Genomic DNA, 21,884 nt, shown 5'->3' on the forward strand with positions numbered 1-21,884 from the left:
TCTCCCACTGAAGCAGTGGTTCAGTCAATAATCATGGGATTTCCATGCTGGTTTTCGTTAGTGATTGTTTTTAGCTTCTCATTCTTTGGCTATGTAGGAACATGCCTGAGTATTGGTAAACAAAGAATTTTCTTTTCACAGGTTACTGTGAAGGTTTCATTTTAAGGCCATGGTTGTCTGTAGATCGATACAAGCTGTTTTTCCCTCAAAATGTGAGAGATTTTTGTGGTGTTAAGTGGTAGCTGGCTACAGCTTCTTCTGTGGCTAGTTTGTGTAGTGTTTCTGTCACTGAACTCTTCTCTGTATTTCTTCAGCTATTCAGTCATAGCTGTGAATTCCAGCATGATTAGCTACCCTGGCAAAGGAGAGTTCCTGCCTGCAGAGCCATCGATAAGCCATTGAGTTTTGTGCCTGCTGCCCCACTTTGGACTTAAATGTGATTAGGAATTTGATTAGGGTGCTTCAGTGAAGGTTGGTAGGGGCAGAGATACAGGAAAATTATTGGCGCTAACAGCTCCTGCTGCATGTAGGGGTTGGTAGAAGGTATGAACTTCAACAGTTTCAACTGGTTAAGGGACTTGAGCATATTGTGAGTGGAGCTGTGCAGGTGTGACTGACAACTTCAGTGCTGGGAAGGCTGAGGATGACAGCTGGAGGATGTAGTTCCACAAAGCAGCAACCAGGCACTGACACCATCCCTCCCTCCCCTGTAACAGGATGCAGAAGAAGAATTTAACCCTGGAGGTGTTTCTGTGGCCTGCAGGAACAGAGCCAGTACTGCCTTGGGGGCTTCCTTAATGGGCAGAACTTGCCTTGAAGCATCGTGCCACTTAAAATACAGCCCCAGGCCTTTGGTGTGCTCCCAGGTGAAGCTGTGCAGGGAAGGTGGCACTGGAGTAACAATTGCAAAGCAGAAGAGCTACTTGTGATGGCCACAGCTGATGCCAGTGTCCCCAGGGAAGGGTAAAAGAAGGACCCTTTCCGATCAAGTGAGGCACAGGCAAACTCACCACCCTGCCAACAGAAGTCAAAGTATTTCATATGAACATGGACCAGCTTCTTCCAGAAGGCTCTGGGACACATCAACACTGGGAACCTGTACATCAAGGGGTGAGGGGGTGATGACCTTGATAGTGCTTTTTAGGCTTAGCCAGTGCTGAAAGACTTTTTTTATAGCAGTCACACACATCCAGTTACTGCAGATGGTCCTGTAAGTAAGCAAAGCCCAGTTTTGCAGCCACCACACTGGACTTAGCTACTGAGTAATGAGTAACAGGACAGGAGAGACATCCCTACAGCTTAAAAAAAAAAGTGACTTTATTCCATGACTGCTTTGAGACATTAATCAGTGGTGGCCCAAGAAGTGAAAACAAACACATACTGACTACAGTACCAGGACAGGAGCTGTTTTTAATGGAGACACATTGTTGATCACAATTTATTCTGAAATCATGAGATGCCAGCAACAGAACAGACTGAATCAGCAGGTCAGGCTGGACAAATACTTGATTGTAGCCACAGCTGTCGGCTACGGGCAGCAGCACTGAGTTACACAACAAGGCAACGGTTTCTCTTCTACCTTCCTAACAGAACTGCCAGGTAAGGCAAAGGATGGACAGCTACTGAACTGTGGTATAAACCATGCAAGAGTAACAAATGTGAGAGTAGGTGTGTAATAAATACTTGATGACATTAGAGAAGAAGGAGGAGGAGGAGAGGCTCATTAAAAAAAAAATTATCTTCTGCAAGACATTAAAGCTATTTTAAGTATTGTCACCACCACAGTGGGCAGTCCAGTCCCATAGTGACTAATTGGTACATGGATCAGTTTTAAAACAATATCCCTCTGCACACGAGAAGGTTTGAACAAATTATTTATCCACTTGCTAAAGCTCTGGGGTTAAAGAAGTGATCAGTAATCAACATTTATTTCACACCTAGGCAGAATGGCTAAAACGGAAGACTATTGTTCAGCTGCTTCTTCAACGACTTCAATTCTGCGTGGCCCGTAGAGTAGAACATAAGCTATATGCCAGTCTCCACCCCCAGATAACCTCAGAATGTCTTCAGGTGTAACAATGCTGACTTTGTCATCATCAAATTTAATCCATTCATCTGCAAGGAAACAAGAGCATCATCTGTACCTTAGATGCAGAAAATCTAAGCTTGCTTAACAGCCCCTTTGCTGAAAGGAGCTGTGAAGAGTGGTTAACAGGGCTGCAATTTGTTTATTTTTTTTTACCTTGTTTCCTTTTAACCCAAGACACATAATGCCCAGAGGAACTTGATCTGCCTTGATGAGTTAGCACTGCCTGCAGGTCATAATAGCCGCAATTGTTAGAACCAATATCTGAAGGGGAAAGAAAAAGTAGTTGAGTCCTACTTGAACAGCTGCAGTATTTTTAACAGTTCGCAGACAAAAGATGCATCAGCCAGGCTGCAGCACCATAGGTTTGTGTGCAAAACCCCAGCTACAGCATGGTACAAAACCATTGTGAACTAAAAGCAGCAGCTCTCAGCCAGGAGAGTCTCGGGAAACTGAAGATGTTGTGCATTCTTATGAAATAAATATGTACCCATAAGTATTACTGATGTAATGCACAGGGTGAGTGCTTTGGGCCTTCAAGCTCCAAGCCTCCCCACAACTGAGGCAACACCAGCACCACCACAGCACTTTAAAAAGTCCAGTTTAAGTTTTTGTTTTGATTTCAGCCTTCTACCACACACTGACAAGGCAGCGTGCAAAACAACTGCACATTGCATGCAAATGTCTTTTGATGTGCCTGTCTTCTATTATCACCAGCTTGTCAGATGGATGGCAATTATGCCTTTCACTATCTCAATGTTTTGGTTTACCTAATCTTCCCATTCCTGTCAGTCTTTGAAGATTAATTTTCAAAAGCATTAAAGAGACAGGGTTCTCAAAATAGTCCTACCATCAGGTACACTTAAACACAAGTAAATAGAAAGTTACTTTAAAGTAGATTTGCTTCCCTGTACTCACCATCAGGAAAAGAAAATGGTTCATATTTAACTTCTTTCTGTGCCCCATCACTTTTACTAGACTAAAAAAGAGAGTAAGTTGAATTAATGTGGAACAGTTTAATAAAAGCTCTAGCACAATCACATCAAATCCTAAGTCTCCATTAATTTAAGTACATTTCTAAGTCTAAACATTTTTGTTCAACTTCAAAGAAGTTCATTACTCTGTTTTTAAGTAGACATACAAAAGCCTCATCTGAAGACCAGTTTTAAAGCAAATATATAACCATTTTAGCACATACTGCCTGCAGTGTTCACCCACAAGATTTATGGGTTTGTTTATGAAACAATTCTGCAACTGCAGATTTATTCCTTGATGGGGGCTTGCTAGCAGCAGAAGTGGCAGACTCTCGGTGCCAATGCATTCTGTTCAAAAATAGCACTCTTTCCTTGCTCCCATCTGTGTAAGAGAGGATGCAAGCCTTATCCAAATGTTTAAAAGAATTTGCCAGGAGTTAGGCCAGGAAAAATACCAGCAAACTTTAAAAAAATGGCTAAAACACAACAATTTTAGCTCATTTACTTTTGTCTTCATTAAAGACAAGGAAGCCAGTCTTAGAATTATGTAGACAGGATAAGACATGAAATCATTTTCCAAGTTTTTACAGTGCTGACTTTAAGCTCACTAGTACATGTACTCTAATTTTTACCAGTCAGGCACGTAGCAGTGCCTTGTACGACCCTTTCCAGGTGCTGAGCAGGGAACAGCTTCCTACACCTCACTGAAGAAGGGAGCAGCCAGCGAACAGTAATATTTGAAAAGAATATTCTTTTGTAACTTAAAGAAAAACTTTAGGCATAGCAGTGGTAAACAGAAGCACTACATTGTAATATATTTAATACATGCTGTCTGACTACAGCATTTAATGTTTCTCATCAAGCAAACACACCAAAGCAGATACTGTATTACATGATAATACAGGATAAAAAGATCTAAAGCTCAATACCAAGGAGTTGGCTGTGTAAGAAAATAATGTATTTAGGGACATCAAGTTTTCTCTCGTCCTTATTAGTACCCCAATTTCAGCTGTATGAATTAGTGGAAGTGTCAGGAGACTTACGTTCTTTGGCTGTTGATTTACTTTTTTGTCTTCTAGATCTTTGAATTTTGATCGATAAGAAACCATTTTTTCCTGCAGGTCCGGCGTACACAGCTCATACACATCCAACATAAGAGGAAATTTGACATCCTAGGAAGTAAAAAACATAAAGATTTATTAGCATGATTTGGTACTCCACGTTAAAGCATTCTCCCATGGGAAGACAACACAATCAAATTAAATGCAACCCTCTTGATGGCAACCTTTCCTACTGGGATTCTGGTGACAGAACTTACCAAAAGAGCTACAACGCTTGCACAAAAGAATGTCTAATTCAGTATAAACAAACCACTGTAAATTATTACATTCAGCATAGACTAATAATAAATCAGATTCTTTATTATTAGCTGTCATAATTTCACACTACAGAAATACCTATACAGGCCTAAGGGAAAAGAAAAAAGAGGCAGGCATGTCAAATGACTGTATCCTGGAAAAAATGTTAATTTGTGCTATCCAAACTATCTTCTGAAATAGTTAACATGTACCTTCCATCTTGACTTCCTTTCCTCTTGTAAGGAAGGAGCACCTATCATGATGCTCCTTGGGCAGCCTAAGAGGTCTGTTGGCCACAGCCAACAGAAAGCAAAACCAGAACAATTCAGCTGTTTGCAGCTGGTTCCTGCATTTGTCCATCAGAAAGGCAGACAATTAAAACGACTAATACAGCAAGTGTCTGACAGAATAAACATCTCCCATCAACATTACAACACTGTTCAGAGTTTGAAAGCACGGCCCTCTCCTTAGTTAAACATTCTTCTCAGAACCACTGGTGAGAAAAGACAAAAAAAATCTTGTTTGTTGTCATCCTGTAATATTAGCAGTACTGGGACAAATTCACTTCTGCCCCTCACCTCCTTCCTCAGTCTGCTTGGGTAGTGTAGTTCGCCACACACCATCAAAACTGGAAACAAAACTACTTTTTACTTGAGTAAAGAAACTGCTCTCGGTGTTTTAAAATGCAATTTAAAGGCAAACAATTTAGTAAGTTGTCTTCAAGTCCTTGTTGTCTACCTTAAGTAAAAACTCACAGAAAACATAAAGAGGAATTAAACTTTAATATGCAGAAAACTTACCTTAAGAACTTTTGCATTCACAGATTCTTTCTCTTTGTAAAAAAATCTAACCATCTGAATAGTCAGGTACGCTGGCAAGCGACTAATTTTGGACTATAAAAAAAACAAATTAGGAAAAGCTATTACTTTAGATAATTTAGATATTACTTTTACATTCACAGATCTTTTTTACCTTAAACACTGGTTATCCTAAATTACTGTCTATTCTGGGAATGTATTTGTACACAAACCCACAGGAATAAAACAAGGTCTCCTTTTTTGAAGTTCTGTCTTAAATTTCTTGGTAGTGGATACTCAGACACTTTTATAAACATAAATCACATGGTGTTGCAGCAATAACTTTGTGGTTTGGAACAGAAAACTGACAATTAAAAGAATCATAAAGAGCAACAAAAGTACCACTCACAGATTTGATATAGAGTGCATTTCTCTGCAGCGTTGGAGAGAGTTTGGTGATTTCCTCCTGAAGACGCTGTAACAAGAAAAAGAAGTAACACATGTTCATCATAAAACACAGCTTAGAGAAAAGCACAACAGGGGTAAACAAACCATAAACCAAATCTTGTTCTGCCAGTCTCTTCTGTTGCTGTCAGCCATTACAACACATAAGGTTTTGAAATTCCTTGGCAGAAAGGACCATGCCCATTCATTCCTTCAGCTCCAGGCTCATTCCTGAACCCTGACAACACTGAGTTTCTCTCTGCAGAAAATTTTGCTCCACAGGAGTAGAACTCACAATTGGGTTTTATTAGTAATTGTATCTGGACTTGGTTACAAATGTATCATATCATGCTTGGAACACAACTGAAGAAAATACGAAGTTTCCTGTGAGAAGAATATTTGTACATTTCTCAGCTCTCAGTCTCAAGCAGCCAGAGCTGCATCTAAATTGACAGCTGGCGTCTCCTAACAAAAACTAGCTTGGTTCTTAGTGTTGCAATTGTCTTGCTCCAGGCAATCTAGCATAAAAATTGTAGATTTTTTTTGGCCTGAAAGTGAAGTTTCTTTTTTTATAGTTTTTTTCATTTGTGAGCATTAGCTATTTTAGCCTACTTTTCCTTCTAAATTCTGTTAGGGAAAAAAAAAAAAAAAAAAGAAGACAAAGAGATACAAAGATTATCTGAGGATCATACAACTTGGTTTTAGTCCTGTACAAACCAAATCACTGCCCTAGTCTTACACAGTTAATACAAAGGTTTTGCAGTAGCTCCTCTCCTCCTTTCTACTTCAGACTCCCTAAAAAGCCCTTACAATTTCAAAATATATACATACATAAAAAGCACAGACTACCTTAAGGGGTTCTACTTAAAAAAAGTTAGAGAATGATGTTGTCTGACGGAAAATAACGCCCCCTTCAAAATCTGCAAAATCAAATTTAGTTGTTACATCATCTGGGGGGTTCTTAATTAGGAACCAAAATGCCACCCTACTATCAAGTTGACTTTTGGACCTTTTGGGAACTGATTGCTGCATGAATCATGATACTGCTCAGTCTGGAGTGAAACCCAGCTGAAGAAACAAGTAGCAAACTGCCTTGCACTTGGTTACCTGCATGGGGAAGACCACATCAGGATCAAGATAATGCTCTGCTGAAGTCTGACATTAACATGTAATTCCATCTCACAGCCATCTTCCCAATGAACGCCAAAAAGACAACTGAAACTTTGTAGAGCTTGGAAAGCAGACGTCAATTCCAAGTCACAGATTAAATACACTTAGAATTAAGTGCATTTAGGTCACTTAGAATTTCAACTGAAAAATATGCAGGCCATTTAGAATTTCAATTCAATAAAAGTTGCAATAGCTTACCAATTTTAGTCCTGTAAACAGGTATTTCACTTCTTGATTGATAAAGCAGCTAAGCTGAAGGAGATTCTCCTTTCCTTTAGTTACTTCTTCTTCTTCGGCTTCTGTACATTTCATGCTTCACAAAATTAAGGAAAACCATGATGCACCAAGAGCTGAACTACTGCTCTAGTGAAAAGAACATGCCAAGCAGCACAGCAATTCAGGTAATTCTGTGCTTGTGTAGACAGTACTTTCACTTCTCATAGTACAAAAAATATTTGAAGGAGCCCTTCCTTCAGACCAATCTGTTCCTTTGTGGCTAAGGACAAGGGGCAGCAGGGGCAGACAGCACACCAAAAAAATTAAAATAAGTCTTTGATCACTATTTGAGCTGAGTTCTGCTTTGTCTTTCTTCTCCCCCATCACCATCCAACCCCCAGGACACGGAACACATTAACTGGCTGCCAACAGCCAGCTACAAATCATAAGCAACATTACACTCCATTGTTGCTTATGATTAATAAAGTTCTTCTACTGCTGCAGCTGGCCAGACTTCCTGTTTCTTTCAATATGCAAAGCCTCCTTTTTCTGCCTTGTATCTGTCCTCTTCACTGAAATAAAATTAATTCCTTCATTATTTTCTACACGTTCCTTTTAATTGTTCTGTCTGTCCTCTCCTCTTTTCATACTTCTAGCCCAATGCTTTTCTCTCATCCATCTCCTTCCAACCAGGTATTTTTCTGACTGCAGCTATTCTACAAATGCTGCTGTAATCACACTTTGAAAGTCTGCAACTCTTCTAACAAGTCTTCTTGCTGATACTGGCCTATGCATCATTCCTCTTAACTACACATTCCAAGACTCCCAACTATTTTAAGGACAACAAACATCACAGTAGAGGGAGAGAGATGGAAGATTCTTACCTTAAAGAAGGTCTTTATTCCTCATTACTACCAAGCTGTGAGATACAGTGTCTCATCTAAGGGGATGTTTCCTTTTTTCTTACAAGCAAAATGCACAGTGTATAATTCTTTCTAAAAGTGGTGCTCAGTTTGAGGACAGCCAGGATTTTGGGGTGGAGAAATGGGAAAAGAGCAATACTTGCCATGAGATGTGTGCCCCATGTGGTCATATCCTCTTTTTCTTGCTATAAAGAACCCACTAGAAAGTTGTCGGCTGCACTCATACAACTGTGGACACCTAATTTATTTCTTAAGAAATCAATCAAGTTACCTTTTGTGCATCTTTAGTACACCAGGTATGTCAGCAACACACCCTTACAAGCCAAAAAAACCTATTTAGGACAACAGTTACTTTTAGTTGGATAAAGCATGTCAGCATCCTTGAAAATGGTGAGTACCAATCTTCTCTGGGGAGGAAATGTGCTATTGAAATTCAACAAGTTTTTTTCCTGTAGATTTCCATTACAATTCTTTCTCCCTGCATCATCCTCTCTCTCAAAGCATATCCAATCTTGTAGTTTTGTGTACTCCTGCACAACATCATGACCTCATTCCCCAACCTACACCTTCATTTTCCATACTGTTCTGAACAATGCTTTTCATCCTCCCTGAACCCAACTGCTGAAGTGTGAAATCATTATCGTTTATGTCTTGCCTTAGTCTTTAGGATACGCTGTTTCAAATTCAATGCTGAAGAATTGATCAATTAAACTCTTCTTTTTAGAGGACGCTGCTGTAGCTCCAGAGTCTGTCTGTAAAACAAAATCTCTTATGATGTAACTTTAAACAGAATGTAAATACAGTCTTCTCTACAGACAAAATAACCCCATTTATTTAAATTCTTTAAAGCCTATTCCTTCATCTTTCTATAGGTGCATTTTCTCCTAGTCAGCCAATCTTCTTACACAGCATAAAAGTTTCACAACAAATATGCTTATAACATGCTGTTAAAACCAACCTGAACCCCATTAACAAGCAAGATCAAAAATTCATAAATCTCTGGCCCCCCATCTTAAATCTATCTTAAGTTTCAGGATACTCTTCTAAGGCTCTGCCAAGACTCTCCAGAAAACAGTTTACAGAGAAAAGAGAAAGATGTTCTGGTAAAATCTCGGGAAAAACTTTCAGCAATTTCTTTTATCAGGTTAACAGTTCAAGTTAAAACTGTAGCAAAAAAAGTTCTTATGTGCTGAATTCACAGGTTATCAGGGCCAGCTGCCACATACATGAGAGGCTATCACCACCAGCTTGGTGCAACACTGCCTTACAAAGCCCAGAGGGAAGGGTTTCCTTTAGCACACTCCACAGCATCACTGACAGGACCATGGTAGTATTATGCTGATCAGAGACATCAGAAAGCAATTTTACTATTCCAGACACATGTTAAAGAACTCACAAACAGATAATACTTAACAAAACGAATGTGAAATACTATAAATCCTTATTCTGGTTAGAGTAAGACTACAATTACCTCCATAATTGTATCACCTTCTATGCCTTCCAGCTTCTGCTGTAGTACCCTCATCATCTGCACCCAGCACTCATTGGCATCCTAGGAAGGGAACACAACATTAAATCTGACTACAAGCATTATGATTTAGTAACATTAAACCCATCAAGTATAAAGCCAAACGTGAGGATTACTTAACTAAGAACTTCTCCTAATTCCACCATGCATTTTTGAAACTAGCACTTGATACTACATTCAACTTCTATACAACTTTTCTACAGAAAAAACCACCCCACTTTACTGGGAGTAATTATTTTCACAGGAGAAGAAAAGTCTTAAAATGTTCTTGTTCTCGACTTCCAACATACTATAGAATTTTAAACAATAAGCTAATAATTGGTCTTTACCTGTTGAAGGTACTGGCCTTGATCACCTTTCTCTGCAAACTGTGGGAAGGCCATATGTAAAAACTGCAGAAGAATGATAGGTGGGATACTGGAGGAAGTTTTATCCATGGAATCAAACAAGTCTCTAAGAGCTTGAAGAAAAAGTGAATGCTTTGAGAAGCGAAAAAGCAATTCAAACATGGCAGGAAGTGTAAAAAGAACAGTAAAACAGCAGCAACATTTAAAGAATGATCACTTAACAGTGTCCAATTTGCTCTTTCCAAAGCAGGACCAAATTTTCCAGATGGCATAACAGGTGCACCTATGATCTCCTTTATGAACACAACTTTGAAAGCAAAAATATAGCAATTCTGAGAATTTGACACATATTGCTTTGTCTCTCCTGTCTGCTAACAGGGGGGAAAAAAATTTTGAGCAATTAAGATTTCATTTGGAACACATCTGAGGAACATTTTCACAAGAGAAACCAGAAGGCATTCACAATCTATCCTCTAGAGCAACTTAAGTTTCACCAGCTACTAGGAAAAAAAACTTCAATAAAATATCTAGGAAATACCCATGCTTAAGACCCAGAAAAACAAGTATGTGTATGCATATGTGCAGAGAGCTCATAACTATGTGAAATCTGATGAATGATACTGACTGCATGACAACACACATGGCTTTCTTTTTTGTTCCACACTCTAGCATATATCTTATCTACTCAAGTTACAGCATTTTAAATCCACAGATCGCTTTGAAGGCACCTGTTAATCCTCACAACAATCCTGTGAGGTAGGCAACAATCTGCTTGGTCACTAATTTACAAGTGAAGAGACTAATGAATTGTTCTCTTGAGTAATATTATTGAATATAGGCAAGATTACAGGGAACCAAGGTCAGTTGCTTCCTCTTTCAGAAATGTCTTCACTGACCTTGATAAGAGGTGCAACTGATATGACACAGCAATTAAAAAAAAAATGCCATAAGTGTCATGCAGGAGTTCCTGAACAGCTCAGCACCCAAGAATTATCTACAAATTACTTAAACTATTAAAATTCCTAAGAAGCAGAGCTGTCACCTTAAAAAGAAAACAAGGGACACAAAGTAAAGGTGGTGAAAAGGGGAGGGGCAGGCATGGCTGTATAGAGTAACCATTGAACTTACCACCCCAAAATTCGATCAGCAGGCATACCCACAAACTGGACCTTTCCTTCCTTATATTGTTTTGTTTTTCCTTAAATGGACTGGTAGAAATCCCAGTGTCCTGGCCCAGCATCTTAGTGGGGCAATGAAATAGAGTAAAAAAAGAAAAAGCGGACAAGTAGTACCCTTGTTCAAGTGTAAGGGGTCTAACTAGAGTTCTAGTTAGAGCTTGAAGATACAGGGCCACCGTGAGCTCCCACAGTGTGAGCACCCAGACCACCACAACAAAGAGTAACTTCTGTTTCGAAGACTCTCCTTTCCATTCCAGTTATGAAATCTGGATCTTTAGGGCAAAGGCTAAAAAGCATCAGTTTCCATCCTAACAATAATGCTCAGCCAATAAATAATATTAAAAACACCAATGAAATACATATCCCAGGAGCACCTCAGTATTTTAGCCTACCACTACATGAAACAAAGAACATTTCTACACAAAGTGATCAAATCAACAGATGGATGGATGGAATCTGCTTTAGGAAATTCCAATTACTTCATGCCTACAATGTAACACCTTTAAGAGATACATATTGCTTCCACCTAAGCCTAGATCACACTGAAGTATCTTTTCCCTAGTCTGCAGCCCGATAATGTGCAGAGCTAACTGCCTTGCAAGCAGGGGCAGAATAACCTTTAAAGTCAGTATGAATCCTCCAGTGCCAGCAGATCTGACATTCCTAAGGCATATGCACTAAAGAACAATACATAGTTTTAGTCACAAATTTCATCTGCAGTTAGCAGGAAATCACACACTTGTCTAAACCCCTGTTTTCTACTCTAAACACCAACCTGCAGTAATGTATTGAGCAGAGGCCATTTCTCCTGAAGCTCTTAAGGCACCACCATACCTAAAAGGGAAGAAAAATAATTTGCATGCAATTAAACACAAACAGGAAGGACAGTCGCATTTTTGAAGCAGGCAGCAACTGGATTCATTTAAAGGAAATCTATCACCCAGACAGAAGTAACCAAAGGTAACATTCACTCACATTTACCTCAAAGTTTCAGCCATTTTGCAAGCATGGAAGCAAAGGAAAACTGGCATTCTTCAGACAGTAAGTAAAGGCAGACCAAGAAGTCCAGCTACATCACTGCTGCTTCCCTAATCCTTTTGCCTCAAAGACTAGTTTTATTTTTAAAGAAACTGAGAAAGTCTGAACAAAAACTACCCCATTTCTGAAACACTTGCCAGGGCTTCTTCAGATACATGGGGGGAAAAAAAACACCTTCAAGGATAGATGGCAGATAAAATGCACAGAGATGGAAGGCAGGCTTGCTTCCTCCCTCCACAGCAGAAGCAAAACAGTGAGATGTTTTCCTGGGGAAGTATTTCCTACACTGAAAAGGTGTGGGAGTCCACCTTGTATGACAATAACTTACCACTCTTCTTTGAATTCCTAATTCAGCAGCTGGATGAGGAACAGATGGACTCCCCAAAGCCTTCAAGCAAAAGGAGGGTCTCACACATTCTCTAATCTCAGACTGAACTTTTGAAATTCTGACCACTGCTAGATGATGAGCAGGAAACTTTCCCCTGACACACTACAGAACAGGGAGGAGTTCCTTGGGGAGATCAGCAGAGCAGGCCGTGAGGAAAGTAGCTGTAACAGCTTTCCCAAGTGAGTCCTGTCACACCTCTCCCACTGCTATGCACTCTAGAGCCTTCCATGCTGCCACCAAGCAGGGAAGACCAAAAAAAGGCTAAATCTCCAGGGAAAAAAAGAGCTTGAAACCGAGTGTGAATCTGACTTCCCACAGACAATACGGCCACATTTTGTATTGCAGTCTGCCAGTTTCACGGGCTACATTTTGCTTTTTGGTATGTTAAATCTGTCAAATATTCTGATTTAGTGCCCTAACTCAAGAGTCTTTCACATGGAAATGAACAGACTTTCCAAAAAATATAACACTGATAGTCAATAAAAACCCTGAAACCAAATTTCTGTACTTCATGGATAGTTCTCAGTGCTTAATAATTAAGGTTCACCTGCTAACAGAATGAAAAACTGCTTATGACTACTTAAATAACAAGTGATCACAGTAATACAGAATATCCAGCTAGGTACCACCAAATCAAGAAAGCAGTGTATTTCAAAGGAACTAAATTAACCCTAAGATGGCAATAATACCTAATTCTCACTTTTTAAAAAATACTCATTGTTTTCTCATCTCTGAATTCATCTGGAGGACAAATTTAGGCCACATTGGAAGGTATTCTTTTCTCCTTGAATAGTCATAACTTTCAAGTTTCTTGTATATTCCTTACAAAAACAAAAAACCCATCCAACCAAAAAAAAAACAAACATTGATAATTTTCACATTTCATTCTAAAATAACAAAAACAAACAAAACCCAGAAAAGTTACCCTACAATCAGAACAAATTAGCAAACAAAACAAAATTCCATGAAGGCATGTCTTAGAACTTCCTGCTGTACCTCCAAGTAGCAAATGAAGTAGCAAATGTCAGAATTTCCCAGCTGAAAATACTGTGCAATAGAGCCACTGCAGGAAATATTCCTCAAAGGAACAGGACTCCCATATGATTGTTTTATGCAGAACAGGACCATAAAAACTAACAGCAAAAAAACAGGGTTAAGAGTTCAATAGCTTATTTTAGAATTTTAACTGGTCTTGATAGGAACTACTTTCTAGCTAAGCAAAACACATTCTCTCTATTAAAAGCCAGTTCCAAGAAACACGAAGCCTTAATTTCTTTATTAAAGTACAGACTAACACAGCCATAGGATAAACTTTAATTGATCATTCTGTTAATCTTGAATAGACCTAAAGAGTAATAAGATTGTTATGATAATCCATACCAGTATTAAAATGACCATTCTGCAAAATATCTTCTTCATAAACTAAAGGAAACATTTTAGTCACGGTGTTTTTGTCCTACCTTTTAAGGGCCTCTTTCACTTCTGGCACTGAGCGGATACACTGAACCGTAGCATTCATGTAGCAAGTGTTGCCAAGGTTTGTCAATCCACATGGCAATTCCATCTACCAAAAAAATTCACAAGGGTACTTGAAGGTCAGAGAGAAGCGGCAACCGTTTTTGTACAAACGCTATAATATGACAGCAACTTCTATGCACATGAATTATGCACAAAATCTGGAATATTCCATCAAACTTTATGAGGTTTCCAGATCCACTTTATGATTATATTTATCATTACACCATTTGATACTTTTAGGGCACATTTAGGAATGCTTTGGGGGTTTTTCTGTGCATGTTTAGTTTAATTAACATATTCTTCAAACACGCAGTCATTCAGAAAGTTCAACTATAATCTCATTCAAGTTTTGACCTTAAAATTCTATTTCCGTGAAATTTCCACATGAATACATTTGTACAAAACACTGATGTTTTAATTAAAATCAGTTTTCAGTAAAACTCTGAAAATGATGGAGTTCATAGTTGGAAACAAAAGCATTGTTTAAACTCCTCCCCAGAAATTTGCAACAGATTGATCTTTTCAGACAACTTGTGAATTTCTGAAGTTTTGACCAATGTGAAGGCCAACTAATATTAGTAAGCTAACCAGTTTCAGAAATAACTATAAATCACCACGTAATAGAATTTTTCTTTCTTTTTCTTTAATCCTGAATACTTAGGTATTTGTTAGCGAAAAACATATAGTTTAATGAAACTGAAGCAGTACTGCATACCAATATCAATTATTTTATGAAGAGAGAATTCATTCAGCATATCTCACAAGTGAATACATGCACTGCAGACAATTGAATTTTGATGTACAACAAAATTTCCACGTGACCAACTTTTTTGAAATGTTACCTGACAGTGAAATCAGCTCCTTGCTTGCTTCTCTGTTATCTCTGTGTATGGGGTTACTCGAAAATACATAAATACCCTTCCCCTGCAGGTGGCCTGGAAAGCACTAAATCCTGAAGCACAGACCCAGTGCTGAACTACAGATCCTTTTTCATACAGACATGCATAGAAGTATTTCTGTTCTGCATGCACAGTTGACAACAATTATGCAACTGTTAAGTATGACAAAGCTTGCAGAGCAAATGACTGGTGAGAAAATTAAGCCTTTCAAGTTGTAAAAAAGGAAATGCAGGAGTTACATCATTAAGAAAATAATAGATTAATTATGCTCTTTCAGACTTTACTTCCACAAAGCAAAACATGTGTGTCAAACTTATTTTCATTTTTCACAAAGTTGACCTAATACTAGTAACATGGACAAACAAAATCCCAAATACACCCCACCCCAAAACAAACCCTAGTCTCTCCTCACAGATATGAAAGAGGCAGGAAATAATCTTGCATATCTAAGAGGCCTTGTTTAGAAAAAGTACAGAACACTGACGCAGCAAGGGCAATACAACTTCATCTTTAAAAACATCAGCAGTGCTATTTTTAGAAAATCTACTAAGCTGCCTGCTCAAAGGAAAAACGGCACTAATTGTATGACTTTTAAATTAAACTCCAGACTTCTTTTCACCGCTCCCACTTCGGTCATTGATGTAGATTTGTGATTTCAAATTTGTAAATTTGAAGATGCTAAACAGACACTACAGATTCAAAACCCACTTTTAAGCAACTGCAAGTATTTAAAAACTTGCCATTACTTGAAGGTTTACAAGAAACTGAAGTTGGAAACATGCTTACAGCCGAAGCCAACTGCTCCTCTGTCATGTCCTCCACGAAGATGGGGCGAGCAATCGGCTCTTCTGGAAGCGCATCGGCGGAACCCATCATTAGTAAGGTCATGCCCTTGAAACACAGTAAAAACAGCAATGAACATCTAAGGACAGTTATTCCCACTCAAACCCTTAAGCTCTTAACATACTTCAGCTATTTCCCCAAAAATAAACACTGTTTGTTTATTTATCTCTTACTTTAACAGAACCAACATTGCACTACTGTGACTTTAGGGCGTACCTCAATCCCTCTTATCTAGGACGTACCTACTGAGAACAACTCCACAGTATTATCCATGCTAGATGTTTCCACTGAAACATCTGGTGAGGCTGGTGAGCTTGCCTGGCAAGTTCTGGGTTAAACCAGTTGAAAAGTGAAAAATAACCTAAACTACCACAATCAGTTTAGATATTAGAACTAACATTTAAGGGATAAAAAAAAGGCAATCAGGTTTCCATGCTTGCTGAACTAGCATAATATGGAAAGGAGTCTTTTTAGCATTCAACAGGAGCACATCTACACAATAAGATGTGTCAAAGGAGGAGAAAATTACTATCTGTAGTCCTGAAACATACAGTGCTAAGGAAAAGGATGAACAACAGAATGAAGAGAAACTGCTTTGACAGTGTAAATAAATCCCTAGAACTTGTATATAACATTGTTAAAATTAATAAAAGCAACTATTAGCACAACCACATGCAGAAAAAGACAAGAATATTATGCACTGTGGTTTTTGCGGAATAACTTTGCTACAATAGCTGCAGCTACAGGCTGCTAACAGATGCTTGCAAAGTAGTTACGAGGGTAAGAGCAATGCTACCTAATTCAATCTGCCCAGTGAAGAGCTGGAGTAAAACCCGTAAAGCTGTTACAAGATGTTACAAGAGATGTACAGTAACGAAAATGACACAAAAAAAAAAAAAAAAAAAAAAACCAAACAACAAAAACCTGTGGGATTCCCTGATGCAATATTATACAGGCAAGCAACACAAACACTTTCTGTTTTCTTTTTGAACTAGCCAAAGGTATGAATTACCATTACTAATGGTTTTGCTTAAAACTGGCAGCTATCAAACACAGGAGAGCACATTTCAGCAGGCTGGTAAAAAAAGGACATAAGCAGAAGTGTAACTTCAGCATCACCAACACATTTGTCCATGCTGGGGATGTGCAAGGATAAGGGTCTGCAGACAGTTCCCATGTTCACCAGCTCTCTCTAAATAACATCACTTATTTCTATGGTCAAGATAAGACAGCGCTGCTCTGACCCAGAACATTTCTTGTACAGAATAAATAAATATATGCACCCAAGTACTCCAGAAAAGAATTGTATGATTTCCCTGCTGATGCAAAAAAAAAAGGTTTTTTATAAATCAATGCTGAGACCTTTCTAAGCATGCTTACATATGACATCTATAAACTTATTTTTCATCAAGGTATAACTTTTTGAGATAGTACTGCCCATTCAAACAGAAAGAGCAAGCACTTTCAAGTCTTTCTTTAAATGCCAAAATAGAAAATCAGAATAGTAAAATTTAGTTACTGCTCATAACTTACATTCTTTATTTTTAGGTTTCCCCAGTCATCATCCTGTGAAATAAAATAAAAGACAATTATCTTGTAGCAAGATACCTGTAGCAAGTATTTTCATTAATATTAATCACATTTCTAAATATACAATTGTGTTTCATCCAAGGTTACACAACATTAACTATTTACATGTTATCAAGTCTCGTCTGACTAAAATGAAAAGCAGTTGTGTTTGCAATAAGGTTCCTCATGTGTTGTTCAACACTGCTTAAACGTAAACAACTTTTTGCCTATGTCTCATTACAGCAGGAAGTCTCCAGCAGAGAAGCACCCAAGAAACTTCTCTTAAACAAGCTAGAAAGAAAAAACTTACATTCAGATTCTGAACTTAAAAAAGTTACAAAAAAATCTCCCACCAAGCTGTGTTTTGTATAAGTGAGTAAAGAAGTGCAGTCAGTTTAACACATCCAGCCAAAGATCTTCTGGAGGAACACCCAAAAACATCGTCATTGCTCATGTTAACACATAACAAAGTTAGACGTAATATGAAAAATTGATTTCTACCTTCAGAGTTCCTCCTTTAACCATAACCTTCTGTCTAGCTGGCTGAACTCCGGTCAGCGCAAATAACTGGGCTTTGAAGACCATCGGAGGTTCGTCAGTGTTCAGCTCCACGCCATCGAATTTCTCTTTTCCCCATTTCACATTAACTGCAGACAAAATGTTTTGAAACTTGATTATTTCCTAATACTCAAAAATGCAATTACCAAGATTACCAAGACTTCATACAGTCTCAAAACATTGTTTTCAGCTCTTAAAATTGTCAATAATGAAGCTAGGGAACACCTTTACTATATGGCACCCGATCTATCAGAACATGCCACCTCCAGCAGGTGCAAAAATATCCTACAAACAAGTCTAAAGTAACATATATACTGAGAAACTCTGCAAGCAGTAAGTGTGTCTAACAGCAACAGTAAACCTTTAGCAGACCTTCACAAAAGTAGTTTGGAACTAACTCTCCCATTCTCTTGGCACTGCTTGCTGCAAACAACTGAACTTTCTGAAGGAAGTTCAGAGGTGTGATTCCAGCTCAGTTATCCGTAGCACTTCCGTTCTCCTTCAGAGGAAAACAATACAGCACTCTTTAAAAGCAAGGCTATTGACCCCAGTAAAGGTGCAGGACTGGAATTAAGAAGCAAAGTGAAATTTGGTCATAAAAAGTGTAAACCTTGATGCTGGAAATGGGACCATTAGCAGAAACAGGAGGCAGAATGGCACAATGGAATGTTAACTTCACTTTGGTGAGGTTAGTAATGACCAAACGCAGACAAAAAACGCCTGGAATAAGCTGTGTGCCTCTGCAGAACAGTGACACACCTCTGACCACTTCCAAGAACTAACATAGGTACATAAGGCTTCCTTAGCAAGCTGAGATTTTACTGAAAATCTGTAAAATACAGCACGCAGCAATATCCTAGATGCACAGTAAGTGGCTGAAATACCAGACTTTAGAAAAGCCATGTCCTTCTACCTGTGCTTTGGTTTTACATAAATATGTTACAGCAACCATACCTTTTCAAAACACAAAACTCTTAGAAGTCATAATTTTGAAAACACTTCCCAAAAAGTTCAGATTTCAGATGTATGCAATGCTTCTGAAGCGTTATATCACAGAATAATCAAAAGCAAGTCTAAATGAGTTAGACTAAATTAGTCTACAAAGGAACTCAAATGACCAACTTCTCAGTATTTCTAATAGAAAGCATCTTCTATTTTGTCCAACGTTCTGATTTTTTTTAAAAACACATTTATTATTTTGCACATTTAAGACCTACGAAGCACAAGGCATTTCCCATTTTCCAGGAAGGCAACCCGCTCAGTCACTGAACGAGTCAGCTGCACAGACTTTTGGGTTTTGAATTTTTGAACAGTCATGCTTCCACTGCTAAATACGCAGAAGAGTTAGCAATTATTAATCTGTAGCAATTAAATCTGTATTAAACTGTCACCGGTTTTGACAATGCAGCACTCAAGAGGAAGAATGGAATAGCATGACTGTCTTCTCTTCAGAGATTGCAACCAAGACTTTGTGCAAAATAAAAGAGAAACTCGTTAATTTGAAAACAACGGAAAGTAAGAAAAAGGAAGGACGTATTTTCCCTGCTGATCAGAAAACACAGTGCATACACTGCACAGAACGGGTCAGGCTGGAAGGGACCACAGAGGGACACCTCACCCAACCTCGCTGCTCGAGCAGCGCCATCCCAGAGCACAAGCTGCAGGATTGTGCCCAGAACATTCCTGAATATCTCCACTGAGGGAGACTCCACTAGATTTGGATAAGCTCAGGAAAAATCGTTACACTGACATAAGGATCCCAGTTTGCTAACCATAGCCAAAATAGTGGACAAGCTGTGTACTGAGGCTGCATATAACCTAAAAAAATAGAAGACCCCAAATAGGCCAAATCTGAGAGATATTATCAAAGCAGTAACTGGTCCCAGAAGTGTCACTGGAGGTTTTGGTCTTGAAGTCTTCCACGGAAACCTTTCCTCACAGAAAGAAGGGCCAGCAGGATGAGGTACAATTTAAGAAAGCTTTAACTTTAGGTTTAGGCTAGGCATTAGGAAAAATCTCTTCACAGAAAGGGTGATTAGACACTGGAATATTCTGCCCAGGGAGGCGGTGGAGTCACCATGCCCGGCGGCGTTTAAGAAAGGCCTTGGATGTGGCGTTCAGTGCCCTGGTCTAGTTGACATGGTGGTGCCTGGTCAAAGGTTGGACTTGGGGTTTTCCAACCCAACCGAGCCTGTAGCATATAATAGATTTCAAAGAGCGGAGGCAGGCACACCTGGAAGGCGCAGATGCAGAGCTCTGGCTCACCAGAGGGAACGGCCCCACTTATCTTTTAGCAGGAAGCCAGAGCAAGCCGAGACAGGGCAGTGCCGAGGCACGGCGGCCCGCGATTGACACCCGCCCTCCCGCCAGCAGGGCCAGGCCAGCGCTGCCTCCCTGCTTCCCTTCCCTCCCTCCTCCGCCGCCCGGGCCGCGCCTCCCGGGGCGCTCCCGCCGCCGGCCCGGCCGGGATGGCCGCGCACACGCGAGGGGCAGCGCCCGCCCGCTCCCGGGCAGGGCCCGGCGGGAGGGGCGCGGGGCCGCGCTCACCTGAGAAGAGCGGCATGGCGGAGCGGCGCGTCCCGGGCGCAGGGCGGGGCGGGCGGGCGCAGGGCGGCGGGGCGCGGCGCTGGCGGGGCGTGCGGGCGCGGGCAGGCGGCGGTGGCGGCGGCGGGTCCCGGCCCCGCTCGGGGTCTCATTCAAACCAGCCCCCGGGATGACGCTGCAAGCGCGGCCGAGCGGCGGAAGCGGGGCGGGAGCACTGCGCGCGCACCGCCGGAACGGGCGGGGCCGGCGGCGGGAGCGGGCCCGGCCCGGCCCGGGGCCCGTTGGTGCTGCGGGCCTGGGCAGAGTCGCCGCAGGGTCCGGGTTGGGGTCTGGGACGCGCCCGACCCCCAGAATGAGGGGCAGGCGGTGCTGGTGCCGCGGACGGGGAATGTCGGTGTGGAGGGCGCAGGGCTGGAGCGAGAGCGTGTCCAGTTCTGGGGTCGCCAGTGCAGCAGAGACTGGGAGCTCCTGGAGCGGGTCTAGAGAAGGGCAACCAAGATGATGAAGGGACTGGATCATCTCTGTCATAAGCTGAGAACTTCACCTGTTCAGCCTCGAGAAGAGACGACTGAGCGGGGCTGTCATCAATGTGTATAAATATCTAAAGGGAGGATGGAGCCAGGCTCTCCTCGGTGGTGGCACTCAACAGGACAAGAGGCAGCAGGCAGAAAATGATGCACAGGAAGTTCCATCTGAGCATAAGGAAGAACTTCCTTACTGTGCAGGTTACTGTGTGCTGGAACAGATTGTCCAGAGAGGGTGTGGATTCCTCCTGACCGGAGATATTCAAGAACCATCTGGATGCAATCCTGAGCCACGTGCCCTAGGACAGCCCTGCTTGAGCAGGGAGGTTGGACCAGATTACCCTCTGTGCTCCCTCCCAGCTTGACCCGTTCTGTGACTGTGTGATTCTCTGAGAGCTGAGCTGGGCTTTTGCATGCCCAGGGGTCTGCCCAAAAGCTGGGATTGCTCAAGGCAGGGGAAAGAAGGCAGAAAAAATAAAAAGGCTCTTGTGGATGAAATAGATTTGGTTTATAGGAAAGGGTGAAGAAGGAGCTAAAATTACCAACAGAAGAACTTTATTGGGAGGAGAGGAGATGAGTAGTCAACCAGCAATGTTTTTTAGGTTTGGTAGCACTGAAAGAGCACTGAAGGATGTGTGTGATGGCAACAGCCAGGAGCCTTCAGTGTGATAAACCCTAAGTTGTAAACATTAAAACCTGTAGACATGGAGACCTGAATCTGAACTGCTTCTACAAAAACTCTTGGTGTTCGGATGTGGTTAAAGAAACCAAAGCAATGCTTTAACATACAATGGAGAAAATGAGATAAGGGAGAAACATCCCTTCCTTCCTTGGACCTCTCTGAGCTCCCACCTCTAGAAACCCAACACCCCTCTGCTGCTTACAGGTGCAGCTGTGAAGAGCTTCTGCCACAGCTTGTACCACTGTCTGGTTGTTGGCGTGTGCACTTCTGGCCATACTTTTGCCAGATACTCTAAACAAG

The 21,884-nt window shown here is 40.6% G+C and overlaps 1 protein-coding gene across 1 annotated transcript; it reads right to left on the reverse strand.

The window, feature by feature from the left end:
• Positions 1–1,385: 1,385 nt before the first annotated feature.
• On the reverse strand, positions 1,386–20,481 carry USP14 (ubiquitin specific peptidase 14). Its single transcript, XM_053934703.1, has 16 exons — positions 20,382–20,481; positions 17,778–17,923; positions 17,241–17,273; positions 15,651–15,755; positions 13,908–14,011; positions 11,797–11,855; positions 9,826–9,956; positions 9,440–9,520; positions 8,641–8,720; positions 7,028–7,142; positions 5,625–5,690; positions 5,219–5,311; positions 4,104–4,232; positions 3,005–3,065; positions 2,243–2,350; positions 1,386–2,115 (listed from the first exon to the last, which is right to left on the reverse strand). Exons 1-16 carry the CDS (start codon positions 20,395–20,397, stop codon positions 1,964–1,966), a joined length of 1,479 nt encoding a protein of 492 aa, XP_053790678.1. The 5' UTR covers positions 20,398–20,481; the 3' UTR covers positions 1,386–1,963.
• Between the last annotated feature and the right edge of the window lie 1,403 nt (positions 20,482–21,884).

The sequence above is a fragment of the Vidua chalybeata genome, chromosome 1 (genome assembly GCF_026979565.1).
Source record: "Vidua chalybeata isolate OUT-0048 chromosome 1, bVidCha1 merged haplotype, whole genome shotgun sequence".
NCBI classification, from domain to species: Eukaryota; Metazoa; Chordata; class Aves; order Passeriformes; family Viduidae; genus Vidua; species Vidua chalybeata.

Coding starts and splice junctions, on each gene's coding strand:
- USP14 (XM_053934703.1), bottom strand. Junction 14,012..15,650: donor AGGAGCAGTTGGCTTCGGCT/GTAAGCATGTTT, acceptor TTTTTTTGGTAG/ATGGAATTGCCATGTGGATT. Junction 4,233..5,218: donor TGAATGCAAAAGTTCTTAAG/GTAAGTTTTCTG, acceptor TTTACTTCCTAG/GATGTCAAATTTCCTCTTAT.